The following is a 14,683-nucleotide window of genomic DNA, read 5'->3' as shown; positions in this document are numbered from 1 at the left end:
AGACAACTCTGATTTATGATAACCAATTACCCATTAAGCACATCAAAGGTTAGTGATGGTGTTAGTCTGTCATTATGAACAGGGTAAAAGCTTCGCTACTGCTAGTTCTGTAGCTTCGAGGTCATACAAAGGACAAGAAGAGTGAAACAGAGACTGAGAAAGGTTGAATGTGGTTCTGCTAGCAAACAGGTCACCAAGATGTTTTTGTGTCTCCTGAGCTTCGTGCCGACTTCAGAGATAGATGGCGCTCTCTACATAAAACAGCCAATGCAGATGTAGACGTCTACAATTCCTACTCCCAGAATGCCTTTCGCTGGCGTATTTGTTGCCGGAAGACGCCCACAAGAATGAACAAGAATGAAATTTCAAGGTAAGTGATTAAACATTAGCTTTTTGTTGAATACACTTGACGAGCTTTGAAATCTGACACGTATTTATCAGTACTATGGTGGAATATAGCTCGGATAAATAACGCTAGTTGGATATGTCACCCAGCACACAATTTGAAAAGCTACAGTAGGTTGCTTTTGGAATACTCAGTAAAGAAAATTAGTTTGCACAACTAGTTAGCCAGCGTTTGTCCAAACCCACCACCGAATGAATCGCTTTGTTATTCTCTTAAGGGTTGGTGAGATGGATGCAGAGGGACAGGGCGTGCATAAAGAGGAAGGCGATGTTCGCTTGCTGTTGCCTCCCACTGTGTCGGACAGTAACATTGCAATAGCCGCATCACGGTTTCTGCAAGTGGAGTTGGAACTAAACGCCCACCTTCGAAGGTTGTCATTCAGTGATCCAGTGCGCTACATCTACAACCCGCTAGAGTATGCCTGGGACACGCATCGCTGTTACGTGGAAAAGTACTGTGGTGGGGGGCAGAGCGTTCTTTTTTTGGGGATGAACCCCGGACCTTTCGGAATGGCTCAAACAGGGGTGAGAATTTGGTTATTGGCCCTCCTTAAAATATAATTTACTTGTGCATTCCAATATGAATGTAAATAATCAGCTATACAGCTAGATGAGCAAAAGCTACACATACATTACTGTCCTCTACTTCGTTTCTGTTCTCAGGTCCCTTTTGGAGAGGTGAACTCTGTGCGTGATTGGCTGAAGATCACAGGAAAGGTGGGGCATCCCCCCGATGAGCATCCAAAGCGACAAATCACAGGCCTGTCCTGTACTCAGAGAGAAGTAAGCGGTGCCCGTTTCTGGGGCTTCTTCAGAAAACTGTGCGGGGAGCCAGCGGTGTTCTTCCGCCACTGCTTTGTACATAACTTGTGCCCTCTGATCTTCATGAGTGCCTCTGGCAAGAACCTGACTCCTCCTGAGCTGTCTGCTGGAGAACGTGACACTCTGCTGGCACTGTGTGACACTGCCCTGTCCCAAGCAGTGGAGGTGCTAGGCATCTCCATGGTGATTGGGGTAGGCCGAGTAGCAGAGCAGAGGGCCCGCAGAGCCCTCGCTGCAGCAGGCATGCAGGTGCGCGTGGAGGGTGTCATGCACCCTTCCCCCAGGAACCCGCTGGCCAATAAAGGCTGGGAGGCAGTAGCCCAGGCTAAGCTGGCTGAACTAGGTGTCCTATCACTGCTGAGTAACACATAACCTCTGGTCAATCAGCCTCCTTGAGAAATGACCCATGTCATTTATCTGCAATGGATGGTGTACTCATCTTACAGCTTGAGACTTGGATGTACTCTATTTGTCTTTTATCTTCAATGACTTTCAATTCTGTTACCATTGCTGGTCAGACAATATGACACCATCACTTCTAAATGGACAGTATTGTTGGCAGACAATGCCAAGCCATTTACTACATCATAATTGAAAGGCTCTTGGGAAATGAAAGCATACTTTACACCGCTTTGTGTGTGTATCCCATTAGGAACTGTAATGTGTAGAGATACTGTATACATTCTTTACACTGGGCAAGCAAATTTAAATTAATTTAACTGTGCTGCTGTGTATGATACCTGAGATTACACTTATTTTGTTGGCATTATTGCAACAGCTCATTGTTTACCAGGCCTCTACCTACTTAATGTATTAATGAGAGAACCTGAAATCATATGGTATAGCTCCAATGTAGTAGTGGATAGTACCTGACCTTGGCATGTAAGTATTTCATGCTTAAGGATGTGTTGTCCCTGACCCATCTGCTGAGGTGTCTTTGTTTCCTCTTTGCAAGACCCACAAATTCTGCTTGGCACCCAACCACTACCACTCAGCAGATTATTTTTGCTACCATAGCACCCTCTTTTAAGCAAGGATACCCGCTGACCACGTCCCCTATGCTTTTCTGTCATTAACCTGAATCCATCTTTCATCTCCGTTTGTGTTTCACTAAGTGGGAAGTATTAACAATATATTTGTTTTTTGTTTATTTCATTTTCCAGTATCATATCACTAATTGTATTGATTGTATTATACAGTACATGTTGTTTCTTTCCGATCAGTACTGAATAAATGTGCATTGGTCTCATTCTAACATTCATAATTATACTGTATGTGTGTCCAAAGTGCACTGAGGTAACAACAGAACAAGGAAACAGATAGTAGTTGTATTTTATTTAGTCACTTTCTAATGACGAACATTGAGTGTTTTTAATTGAGATTTGAACATCTATGCACCCATTCTATGGAAGCAGATCCAGGCATTGAGCAGCGCAGCACTGGCTGTTTGTCTTGTTCCTGGATAGTGAATAAATCCTATACCCGTCTCCCATGGTAGGGTGCAGGTGTGAGAGGAGGCAGAAGATCTTACCTGTGTTTTTTGTTGGAGGAAGACTTGATTGGCAAGGTGCAGAATGACCTTTATTACAAAAACACACATGCACATCAAAAACTGTCATCAAAAACTCGCTCTCTTCCTCACATACATACACATGCACACTCTAATATGCACCACTACAGAGCTGAGAGAATAGCTGCAGCTCCCTAATGATTCCCATCCCTCTCTGTTCGTTGTCGCATTATTAATTAGCACAATAAGCCTTGCCACTGAGACACTGTGGATTAGAGTCCTGAAGTATAATGCATACACACAAACACAAGTCCAAACACAGCAGTCCCTGTGCTGTAGTATCAGCCCTGACAGACGGCCTGGGTGAAGTTTAGCTGCTGGCCTGTCTCTGCCACAAAGCCAAGCTATGCTGCTAAACAATGAGATAAAAACTTGAGGGTTTTGTTCTAGAGATGCAGTGGCACATTATTTCCTGTAGATGTTTTGAATGAGAATATACATAGTATGCATAATCATATGATATTATCTATTCCCTTAAAATGCATAATTTTAAGATGATATTTATTTATGGATTAGGTAATCAGCTTCTGCTCTCAATGTCAGACCTGTCTTTTTTCAACATTCTATTTGTGGCTTGCTTGTTGTTTATCAAATAGGAGGAATTGATTCATTCTGTGAGCATGCCTATATATCCTTCTTTGTGTAAATAATATTCTTAGCTAAAGACAACGGTCTAGGGTCGCTCTTACTTGACAGTGTGACCTCCTGGTGACCCCACAGCCATGTGCAAAAGGACCGAGAGGGAGCTGCCGCGCCACAGCTAGCCTGTCAGAGCCATCGATACTGTGATGAATGGAGGTAGTGGTTATTAAACCAGAATTAGAGCAAGAGAGGGAAGAAGGGGGTGATAAATGAAGGGGTGAGGGGCTCTGTAAGAGAGTATGATAGGGGGTTGCAGTGGTAGAGATGGGAGAGCGTTTCTATGGGTGTATGTTGGGGTGGGGTGGGGGGTATGGCTCAACATCAGCATCATCAGTCTTTATTATTCTCCAGAGCTGCCCATCATACAAGGAGAGCGAGGGCATGAGAGGGCACACCTAACTGATAACCTCTACACAGTCCTCTCAACATGAGAAGGGGTTGCAGAGGGGGAGAAAGGGAGAGGCTGTGAGAGGGCTGAAACCAGATATATGAAAAGCTAATGCCCCTAGTAAAGCTCAAGTTCTGAATCTGTCTAATGGGTCAATATCTACCCAATTTTTCCTTATACCTGTAATGTAATGGTATTTCCACCATGTTCTGAAGACTGGATTAATTTCTTTTTTTCATGCTTTAATCTTTGTGTACATGAAATCATATACCAAATATTATGCGCAAAACTGAATTGGATACTTTCTTGTCAGATTAATGTTCTCATTAGTAATTAATTTAATTAAAATTGTATTGTATAAATGTAATTCTCTGAAGTGTTTTGCTTATCATAAAACATTTTATAAGTCTAGTGTGACTTCTATTTTTCTTCAGTAGTTCTTTTTTCATTGTGGCCACAAAGCTCTATCAATCTTGAAGAGCTCTTCAACCGCAGGACGGTGCACACGCCATCCACAGATCATTCATAGAGACCATGGATATTAGGTGCATCAGCAGAGGAAAGGAACAGAGAAGGTTCACTGTGTGGTTACCACACATGTTCATGCACACAGTTGTATAAGATTTATTTCTTATGCCATTGCTGTTTGTAGTGTGTATCAAATAAATACAAAGCGAGACAGATGAATTGTCACTTCTCTCCACTGCACCGTCCTAATCACTACCCATATCTGCTACCCTCTTCGTGACACTCACTTTTATTAGTGGTTTATTTATTGATGTTGTAGTTAATGTCTTTGCTAATTTATTCCAGAGTTTGTCTTAATTATGCCTCTGTGGTCATTAGATGCAGTGAAAGAGCACTGTGCTGTTTCAAACAGAGACCTCATTCTGCTTCTCACTCACTATCTATGGCCATTTTAGGACTATCAACCCAAACACAAACAATACAGCTTTAGTGAGTGTGGATGTTGTACTTAATGTCACATTGTGAATGTTTGTTCGTGTTCGTACAAGTCTCTGTGTATATATGTGTGTTCAGCCTGTAAAGGTGTAAAAATTCCTTTCAGATAAGTATTTATTTACTCAACTTTAAGCATCATCAGAAAGGAAAGAGACTTGTTTATGGTAATGGATATACTCGAGGCAGCATTGCTGTCTTGACTTCAGACACAATGGTTTCAGTTTTTCATTGGTGTGTACTGCTCTTTGTACCTCAGAGACTGAGTGAAGCCACACTAACAAATGATCTCTCTGAGTTTACTGATGGTATTTCTGAAGTAGTGTTTTCTTTTATTCATTTGCTCTGAGTGATGAGCTGTCTCCCTGATAGAACCCCTATAAATGGCTGCCCTACTATGTTATACTTTTGATTAGATTGACAGATGAGAAATGGTTGAGGTAAGGAGGAGACAGTGAACCAATTTCTTAAATGGCTATTGTTAAATTGTGTTTTATTATAGAACACAGGCAAAAGGTCTGTGGCAATCAGATGTATTTTTTGGCTTTTTCAAATGTCCATTAAAAATAAATGTATGGTGATAAGAAGGGGGAGGATATGGCATTTAAATTGGGTGGATGAATGACAAGATACTTATCCTGATTCTTAAGCAAAAATTCTATAACATGTGCACTACGTTATATCTTATCGTTTGTTCTGCTTGCTGAAGTTGTGCCTATTGCCTGCGTCAAGTGAAGGATGAATTGCCGCAATCAGTTGCGTGGAAAATAGGCTGAAACAAAACCAGAAGCTTTGTTTCGGCAAAATAAATATTGCAATATTGTGAGACAAAAGGCCCAAATTAAGGCCAAGAAAAATCCGCCAGTCATACTCTTTCATTAGTTCATATGAAGACAATATAGCATATGTTGTGATACGCAGAAAAATCCACAGTCCATAAGCCTCTGTGCAAACACATAGGTTAGGTCTACTAGACCTATAAATCATAGGCTTTTAAATGAGGGAAAGTATAGGCTTAAATGTGAAGTACTGTTGCTTCGGGGCACATAAGTCTTAGAAAAAATATAGGGGCTATACAAATTTAGAATTTTGAATGTCAAAGAATGTCAAAATATCACAAAAATACTATGGCTTTAGAAGTGCCCTCCTTATTTTTGAACGATAGGCATACTTTGCAGGAAAAATAGGGTTAGGTTTGCGAAAAAGGGACCCTTATATCATCTGACATCAACAACCGAGCCTTTTGGTCCGTTATTCACGTTTCTGAATTTACCACAATTTCTTCGACGAGAAAAAACAACAGGCAATTTTGGGGGCTATGACATGAGGCTTAATATTTTCATAAGCTCACAATATAAACAAATGACCATGCATGCACGCATACACACATGCACAATGACTTTAACGAAATAGCGGACCAACAGAGGAGATTCAAAGTCTCTTCTCGCAGTTCCGATGCACGGCTTCATTCATTTTCATTTGGCCTGAAAATGAAATATCAAGTCAGTCAACATTGAGGATAAACTGCTCCGGAGCTCTGTTACTGTGGCTTTATTTCAGCAGCCTTATGAAGGTCATAATATTAAAATGACTGATGTAGTTCCATAAGTTGATGTTATAAAGTGCTCCCCTTAAACTATTAATAAAAGGTTTATATTTTGGATCAATGAACTAATGTAACAAGACGGTCATTACTCCTCTACCTCGGCAACATTGATTAGTCTGAACCAAAGCCAGTGTCTCAAATCGTAGGCCTATACTACCTGTTACTAGCCGTTATAGCCTATAAAGCCTATACTAAACATCCAAATTCAAGTCAATCCATAAACTCTGATGTGCCTGCTTTACCTTGAGAATAACCTCGAACAATTTGAGAGACTAGGGATGTAAGCAATATTGTTGCTAAAAGTAGGATATCAAAAACAATAATCATAACATTGTCATTATGATAACCGCAGGAACAATAGGTAGGCTATTGTGATTAGGCTACTGTTAGGCACTATTAGTCTTTTTCTTACACTTTTGTGTTGTGCATGTGTGCATGGGCTTTGTGTGCATGTGTAGGCTAGCTGTTCACACATTTCAGTTCATTTCAGAGTTCAAATGAAGGGCAGGCTGCAATTCACATGTCATGGGATGGCATTCTCATAAGTCATTTAATTTACCGCATTACATAGGTAGGCCTAGACACCAATTAAAGAGAGTTAACAAGTGAATTTGGATAATTTTTATAATTAGTGTTAGCCTACATCTTGATGACCAGGTCAACATTGTCCCATGGGAAGCCGAGGTCAAGAGGTCGAAGTTGAACCAGGGAGCAAGTATGCCTACCATCAGGCTCTTAGGACACACTTAGCCCAGAAGCTGGACGAAAAATGAAACTAAACAATATTTCTGTGGTTGCTATAGGTTCCAAAGACACATTTTTTGAGATGTCAAGACATTCGAAACTTATATGTTTTTTGTAACGTAATTAATTCAACTATGATTTCTGTAAGTCCATCTCTTTTGTGAATCAATTTCTGTTTAGCGAACTAAATGTCCGGTAAAACAAGGGTTTTGTCAGGAAAGACTTCTTTCAAAACAACATGCATCTCTCTCTCATCATCATGAGCCATATGGCCCATGTCACACCGCTTGAAGGTGCAATAACCTAGCCCTAACCCTATCCTTTAACTAATCCGTACAATTAGGCATTTTTGTTTGTTGGAAAGGTCTATAAAAGTAGGTCTATAGACCTACTTTTACAAACATTTTTAGAACACGGTCATTCAAAGCTGAGTAGATTCTCTACACACACAATTAACGTTTAGTAAAATTCTACCATGCTATGGATTTCAAAGTTTTTAAAACGAGCGATATCCTACCTACAAATCAACTGTAAATTGTTGCTTCCAATGATGCTCCCAACGTCTTTGTAGGCCTACCTGAATAATTCCGCTCTGTTTCCTTAGTCCGTCATCCGTGTGTTACAATATTAAGCCGTCTGTAATTTGATCCTTAGTCTTGCACTGACGTCGCTCTTGGAATGGCATTGCAATGGAAAACACTCACCGCAGTTTTAGAGGATAGACGAAGTCAAACGTGTCGTAGAGGTGCATCAGTATCAGCAAGGGAGTCAGGCTATTCTAGTCTTTATTCTTGCAACACCTATTGTCTTAATTTAGTTTAATGTGATGTGTGGAGCATTGATCCAAATTGGACGTTAAGCGAGTGTTGCATGATACCAAAACATTTCGAACGGTAAGAAAAAACCTTGTTAACTTGTTGCACAATGACAATTATTGTTCCATATGTCCTAATAACAGTATTTCCGAGTTTTGAGGGTCATTTTCATTAAAACATGGTTTTGTCTTAAAATCGAACCAATCAGGCTAAATCCTTTTTGGTGGCATAGGCCCATTCTAAGACATGGTCCTCTTCAAATTGGTTTAGTCTAGTTACTATAGCCTGGAAAAAGAAATAACACATTTGATAAAAGTTATAAATGCTACATTTAGTATAGTTCTCAAACAAATTAGAGAAACAGCAATTATAACTCATACAGTTAGTTGCTTGCATTTCATATGGAAATCACACATTTAACACTTTTCCCATTATAGGTTTTTGGCTGATTCAAATGTTTCTTTTTCAGTAATGATTGACCGCTACCTCTGTTATGGGGAACATCTAAGCATAGAGGAGTTGATGAGGCAGTATTTGAAAATAATTCCTATAAAAGTTTTTAATTCAGTACATCTATGGAAATCCGTGTACACAGTTAGAATGACACGCTTTGAATGTTCCCTTGGTTGGATATTTGCCTGCAACAGAATATGTCATTTAGATAATTTCATACTTCAGTAATTCATACCACTGGCTAACACTTGGCATTTTGCCATTTACTATAGTGTTAATGCAGATACCATGCATCTTTCCCAGCTCAGGGATGGCATGTTTTAACTATATACACATAGTATCAGGCCGTAAACAGAGGTGGCATTCTAGTGGCACTTGAGTGTATAGCTCTTTTGTCCTCCCTCTACCCCTTTGTAGATACTGATAGGCTATGCAACACTACAAGTGTTAAAAGATCACAAAATATATATATATTATCACATATTCGTATTCACTTTCAATTCGCTCACATTTCATGTTGTAAGAAACCAATCAGCAATGTGACAGTTGTTCATACCCTGCCTGGAGACCACGGCCTCCAGGCAGTGAAATACATGTATTTGTCTTTGTGTGGGATTATCCTCTTCATGTCTTGAGCAAACAATTCAGAGCCCTCACAAATTGTACATTGTGTACTTGGCTCCAGATTTGTAGGACATTTTTGGACATTGTGAAGTTTCAAAAATGTGTAAGTAATGGATCTATTCAACAGAAATATTTAAATGTGGTTGTGTTTATTTTCTGTATACTTGGTTTCAAATAGCTCATTTGCCTCTTTGTATTGCCAATATGAAAACTGATAATCAATAAATAAGATAAAAATTGACTAATGTGTTTGGATTATTATTGTAGAATATAATTTACCATTACCATTAGTTTCACCATGATCATCCTTATCATGAGACCCATTCCTCTCAATTTTGCCATCATCTGATAAGGTCTGTTTGCATTGCGTTTCAGGAGGCCATTTCAGGGAGATTTGATATACATTTGCAAATGATCAGCAATATGCACTGCATGGGTACAACACTGAGGCACATCTTTGGTCCCAGCTGGGCGGGCTAATGGAATCCTAGAGGCTGCGATCAATAGCTCACTCCTTACATTTGCATGATAAGCAGATCTGTCTCAGTGACAGCTCTTGGGTTCGTTCAGGGTTCACCTGCCTCCCTGCTCCTGTTTCTCCCGCCTGGAGCTCAATAAATAAATCTCGGTAGCTTTTTCAGTTTACCATCTGAATTTTAATTCACTCACAGTCGATCGCGGCACTGCCTCACAGAGGAAATAGTGTTTGTTTGTAATCGTCTGCATCTGGAGCAGCAGGGGGAAAATGTGTCCTTCCTTCCTTGTCCTTTCCATTTGTGTTTAATTAACTGAGTACTGCATCACTTGAAAGCAGAATGGTATCTCACAAAGCCGCACATACGCACACATGACTGCATGCACACACACATACCCATATACAGCTACACCTTCTAAGGTTAGATACATTATATTCTTCAAATATTAGTCAAACCCATTCAGTTCATTTAAATTAATGATACAATGGATTACTATTCAATATGAAATGGGATCATAAATCATTCCAACTGACTGTACAATTGAAAATCGACTGGTGTGTATGCCTGTGTGTATGTGTATTTCCATCTTGTCCCTCAAATGCTGTCTGTAAAAGATGTTCTAAAATCGAATCAGTTTAGAGGTTATCCTTGCCAATGTGGAGTGACATCAGGACAAGCAAGTATTCGACATGCTGAAAAACCTTCAAACTGACCACAAACTATCAGATCCAGTCCTCTGTAAGTTCTTTCAGAGGTTTGAGTTACCATTTGTTTACATAACATTTAAACCTCCAAGACGTTGTCCTATGTTCTGACAAACCTTGACGCATATAGCATTGCAGATCAAATGTTTTCCCTCAGAAACCTACAACCTTCATTTGTTGCGTAACTGCTGAGTTAATGACAAACTAAATAACAATCACCTTGGTGTTTCAAAATGGGATAAGATCATACAAGGAGGTCATGGTCATCATGTCATGAGCATCTCTTGAGGATGCTTCTCTGTGTAGTCCGTTAGCTCCTTATCACCCTGACAAGGCCCCTTGAAGATTATGCAGGACCTCACAGTCTCCTGTTTGACCCCAGAGCAGCACCAGGCGTCATTATTTGTCCATCTCTCGACCCTGGGAACTCTAGGGAGGACGAACAGATGACAGATGACTATTACCACTGGTAGAACGTACACCACTAAAGTTGAGCAAGTGCTTGTTCCGCTTGTGAAGATGATGATTGGTTTAAATCTGAGCCTTCATTACACCGATACATACCCCTTAGTATTCCTTTCAATATGTGCAAGTTTGAGGAGTGGGTTCTTATTTGATTGCCAAGAAGTAGGGAGGTCAAGAGGAAAAAGAGTGGCATTATAATGCCAGTGTTTTAACATGGTGCCAGGCATGGTGCATAGTAAAAAGGGACATAAAAGTTAGGATTCACTTGACACAAAGTGACCCTGAATGCCTCCATCACAAAGGATTTGTAAAAAAACTGAGGAACACAGAGGTTGACCTCTTAGAACAATTAGCAATATAACATCAAATGAATACAGGTGATAAAGATATTATTCGTTTTTATACTGTATATGCACATATTTGACTTTGAATGTCATCATCATGTTTGTTTTCTAAAAATAATTGTTTTTTAAATGTTATTTTTCCAATTATGTTTACTATTGCAGTTATTCTTCTCTTTATTTTTACAAATGTAAACGTATCATTATTTATATATGTTCAATATCATATGGCTTTGACAACAACGCTCACTCATTCATGATAATAACGCATCATTCAATTGAATTGAATTGAGAAACAGAGAAATATCTTTCAAAGCTAATAGGTTGTTGTGATCCCACATTGGAAAATGAGTACAGAAGTGATCTATCCTTATACCTCCACTACTTTAGTTACTGATATTATAATAATACTTGTTTAGATAACTGTCCCTTCAGTGACATCTAGTTGTCCCTTTAGACATGATGTGGCCCATATTTGACGGTTCCTATGCCTGGGGTGCTATTACCTCAACAGTAATTGGCAGAAATCCCCTGCCTAACAGGAGTGCTATTAAATCATTGATTGTGATAACGTGCTCCTTTGATATGACAGTAACAGTTGTAAGCAATACAGGAAGTCTATTTTCCTGGATTTATGGGCCCTATGAGCTGAGTTATTATGACCCATCTACCCCACTAAATCCTCAGTTCACACACCATTGTTATGAAGCAGACAAATAAATAGATGTCATAAAAGTGACAAAGAGACAAAGATATTCAACATTCCCCAGTGAACAGGTATACACTTATGGAGACGGATCAGGGCTACTTAGGGTAAACAGAAAAAAAGTTTGTTTCTGCATGGATAACAGTGAGAGTCAGTTGGGATCCTGGGGCTTGTTGATGAGGACAGCTGCCTGCGCGAAGAAACTATTCTTGTGCCTTGAGGTTTTGGTCCTGATGGACTACAGCCTGCTGCCAGAGGGGAGGGACCAGAGAGGTTATGTCCAGGGAGGGATGGGTTGATCACAATCTTTCCTGCCCGCCTCAGGGCCCTGGAAGGGATAGCAGGTTGCAGCCGATCACCCTCTCCACAGAGCAAATTATATGCTGCAGTTTGCACTTGTCCTTGGCAGTGGCAGCAAAGTCGACTGGGGAGTCACATACGGTGATTGAGGTGGGTGGGGCTGGATAATTGTTGAAGTCCATCAACTCTACTGTCTTGACAGCATTGAGCTCCAAGTTAATTTGAATGCAACAGGACTCCAGATTGTCAATCTCCCACCTGCAGGCAAACTCATCCACACCAGAGATGATCCCAATGGATGGTGGAGGATGGTGTTGTCTACAAACTTCACTGAGCTTGACTGACTGACTGGAAGTTCAGCTGTTTGTACACAGGGAGAAGAGTACGGGGGTGAGGACATCCCTGAAGGGAACCGGTGCAGAGAGATGATTCACCAGCTTCATGTTCTGCTTCCTGTCAAACAGGAAATTGGGTTTCCACCTGCAGGTGGAGCTTGTCCTGCTGCAGAGCTGAGATGATTGTGTTGAAGGCAAAGCTGAAATCCACAAACAGTATCCTGGTGTAGGTTCTTGCAGTCCAGGTGCTAGAGGACACCAGAACACCCATGGATTTCATATGTAAATATATATATACAGAAATCTGCTTGTGGTTGAATAGCATTCAAAACAAACAGCTCTTGCTTGAAAACAGTATTCATGTAATATTCGCAATCCTCTTTAAGGGCTTGATTCATATGTGAGTTTGGGTACTGTAGCAAATAATGATAGCTCTTACTCAAAGAGTCATGCTGTTACCTAACCACACATATCATAATTCCTATAATGATGTAGAATGATATTGTGTTTCTGAAATTACTGTACTGTTAATACAGACATTGTTGTTAATGTAAATTAAGTCCCTTGCGCAATACAATGAAGCTCGACCTGCGATTCGAGTGGAAGCTTTGTCAGACTAACAAGAACAAACAGTCATAAATCAACAAACAGAGGAAACACTTGTTTGTCAAGTGTCATTGGGAGTTTCCTGTAGCATTCCCCTATACATTTTACACTGATTAATAGTATTGGGGGTAAGAACCTTGTGTTACAGAAATGTTCTCCCACTTGTTCCCGCTCCCACATTTACATAACTACAATCTGAATTGGATTAGATTAAATGATAGTTATTTATCTAGGACTTTGTTTGATATTTTGACCTAGCTAAATAATACAGCATTAAACAATTAATTTGTGTCTCCCTGGTTTAACCTTTTAAACATTTAAAAGGTAATATGTTTGATCTCTAATAATATTCATCATCATTTCATTTGAGGTTGTGTAGAGTTTCAAAGCTGTAAATGGCATTCTTACAAAGGCAATACCAGCAACATCAATGTATTGCTACATTCTACTCAGAGTTGAAGATTTTTAATTATCAACAAAGTATATTCTGAAACAATTATAGTTTTTTTTATTTGCAATTCTAACTCATTAAATGTGTGGAAAGGGTTTTTCCTTGTATTTTGTTGTACTTTGTAGATTGAGCATCATTAATTGTCTTTATGTATTTCTTCCTCCACATCGTATTCTCCCATGACTAAGATTAATAGTTAAATGACAGTAATAACAGAATTAGAATGGTAGAGCGTGATGTGCAGAGTGCACAGTTGGCATTTGCTACTGTCACAAACAGGGGCCATCGGCAGGCCAACTCCACCATTAAGCCTGAAGCTCTGACTGTTTAGGTGATGGATGATAATGCAGTGGGGTATGTACAATAACAGCATCCGCATAGAGCCTACCAAGAGAGAGAGAAACCGTGAGAGACAGAGAGAGAGAGAGACACTGAGAGAGAGAGAGAAAGAAAAAAATAATGTGTACAATTTGTTTAAAGAGCACAGTAAAAATACATAATTTGAGAATTACAATGTGTACATAATTGAGGACTGATCATAGATATTCATTTTTAACTCTCATGATTGTTTAAAAGGAAGAAAGGATGGCACACAGAGAGGCTATTAATTATGACATTTATTTAGCCTAACATTTTTACACATGTAAACATCCATTTCTGATATCTTCTTTTGCATTCAAATGCCACATTACATGGTTATAATAAAGTAACAAAGTGAATGTGTTTGTTGGTTGGAGTTGGGTTTGATTTGAGTGTTTTGGTCGATGTCAACAATATTAACAATTAATCAAACTGGACAATTTAAAGATTTTTACCTCTGTAATTCTATGAATTATGTTTTAAACATATGCATAGTGATTACACATGAACTAGCTATGAAATCTGAATGATGTGTTTGTGAATACACTAATTGTAGCCAATCATCTGTCATTTAAAATGTGATTCCCAAAGCCCAAATTGTCAAGAGACAACATGACAATTATGGCTGCATGGCCAGCCTCTAAATTGAGTTTCTTATCAGGTCTGACTGGTTCTCTGCCAAATTTCTCAAGAAGGTCTGGTCAAGAGGAGCCCTCAAGTAAAATTCCTCATACGTTCCCAGTGCACAAGTGATATGGTGGCCGTTCAAAGGGGATGGGAATGGCTTGATCATAGAGGTGCCTCTCAGATAAGCTTTTCTTCACTGATCATTGCAGAGTGTGTGCCTGGAAAAAGAGAAGGAGAAAAAAACAAAGAGAACGGACATTACTTTTCATTGATCTGGAAACAG

The 14,683-nt window shown here is 39.6% G+C and overlaps 2 protein-coding genes across 2 annotated transcripts in view; one reads left to right on the top strand and one right to left on the bottom strand.

Moving 5' to 3' along the window:
- Positions 1–333: 333 nt before the first annotated feature.
- On the top strand, positions 334–2,578 carry smug1 (single-strand-selective monofunctional uracil-DNA glycosylase 1). Its single transcript, XM_067241996.1, has 3 exons — positions 334–370; positions 624–930; positions 1,069–2,578. The coding sequence occupies exons 1-3, from the start codon at positions 348–350 to the stop codon at positions 1,597–1,599; spliced, it is 861 nt and encodes a 286-aa protein (XP_067098097.1). The 5' UTR covers positions 334–347; the 3' UTR covers positions 1,600–2,578.
- An 11,443-nt stretch (positions 2,579–14,021) lies between these two features.
- Positions 14,022–14,683, bottom strand: part of LOC136951594 (homeobox protein Hox-C6a-like) — a 36,349-nt gene continuing 35,687 nt past the window's right edge. Inside the window, exon 2 of the transcript XR_010877770.1 lies at positions 14,022–14,618. The gene's annotated coding sequence lies outside the window, so the exon portion shown is untranslated. The remainder of the gene's footprint in view (positions 14,619–14,683) is intronic.

This window comes from Osmerus mordax, chromosome 1 (assembly GCF_038355195.1).
Source record: "Osmerus mordax isolate fOsmMor3 chromosome 1, fOsmMor3.pri, whole genome shotgun sequence".
Lineage (NCBI taxonomy): Eukaryota > Metazoa > Chordata > Actinopteri > Osmeriformes > Osmeridae > Osmerus > Osmerus mordax.
Note: the sequence above shows the minus strand (reverse complement) of the source record. Positions and strands in the feature narration are given on the sequence as shown.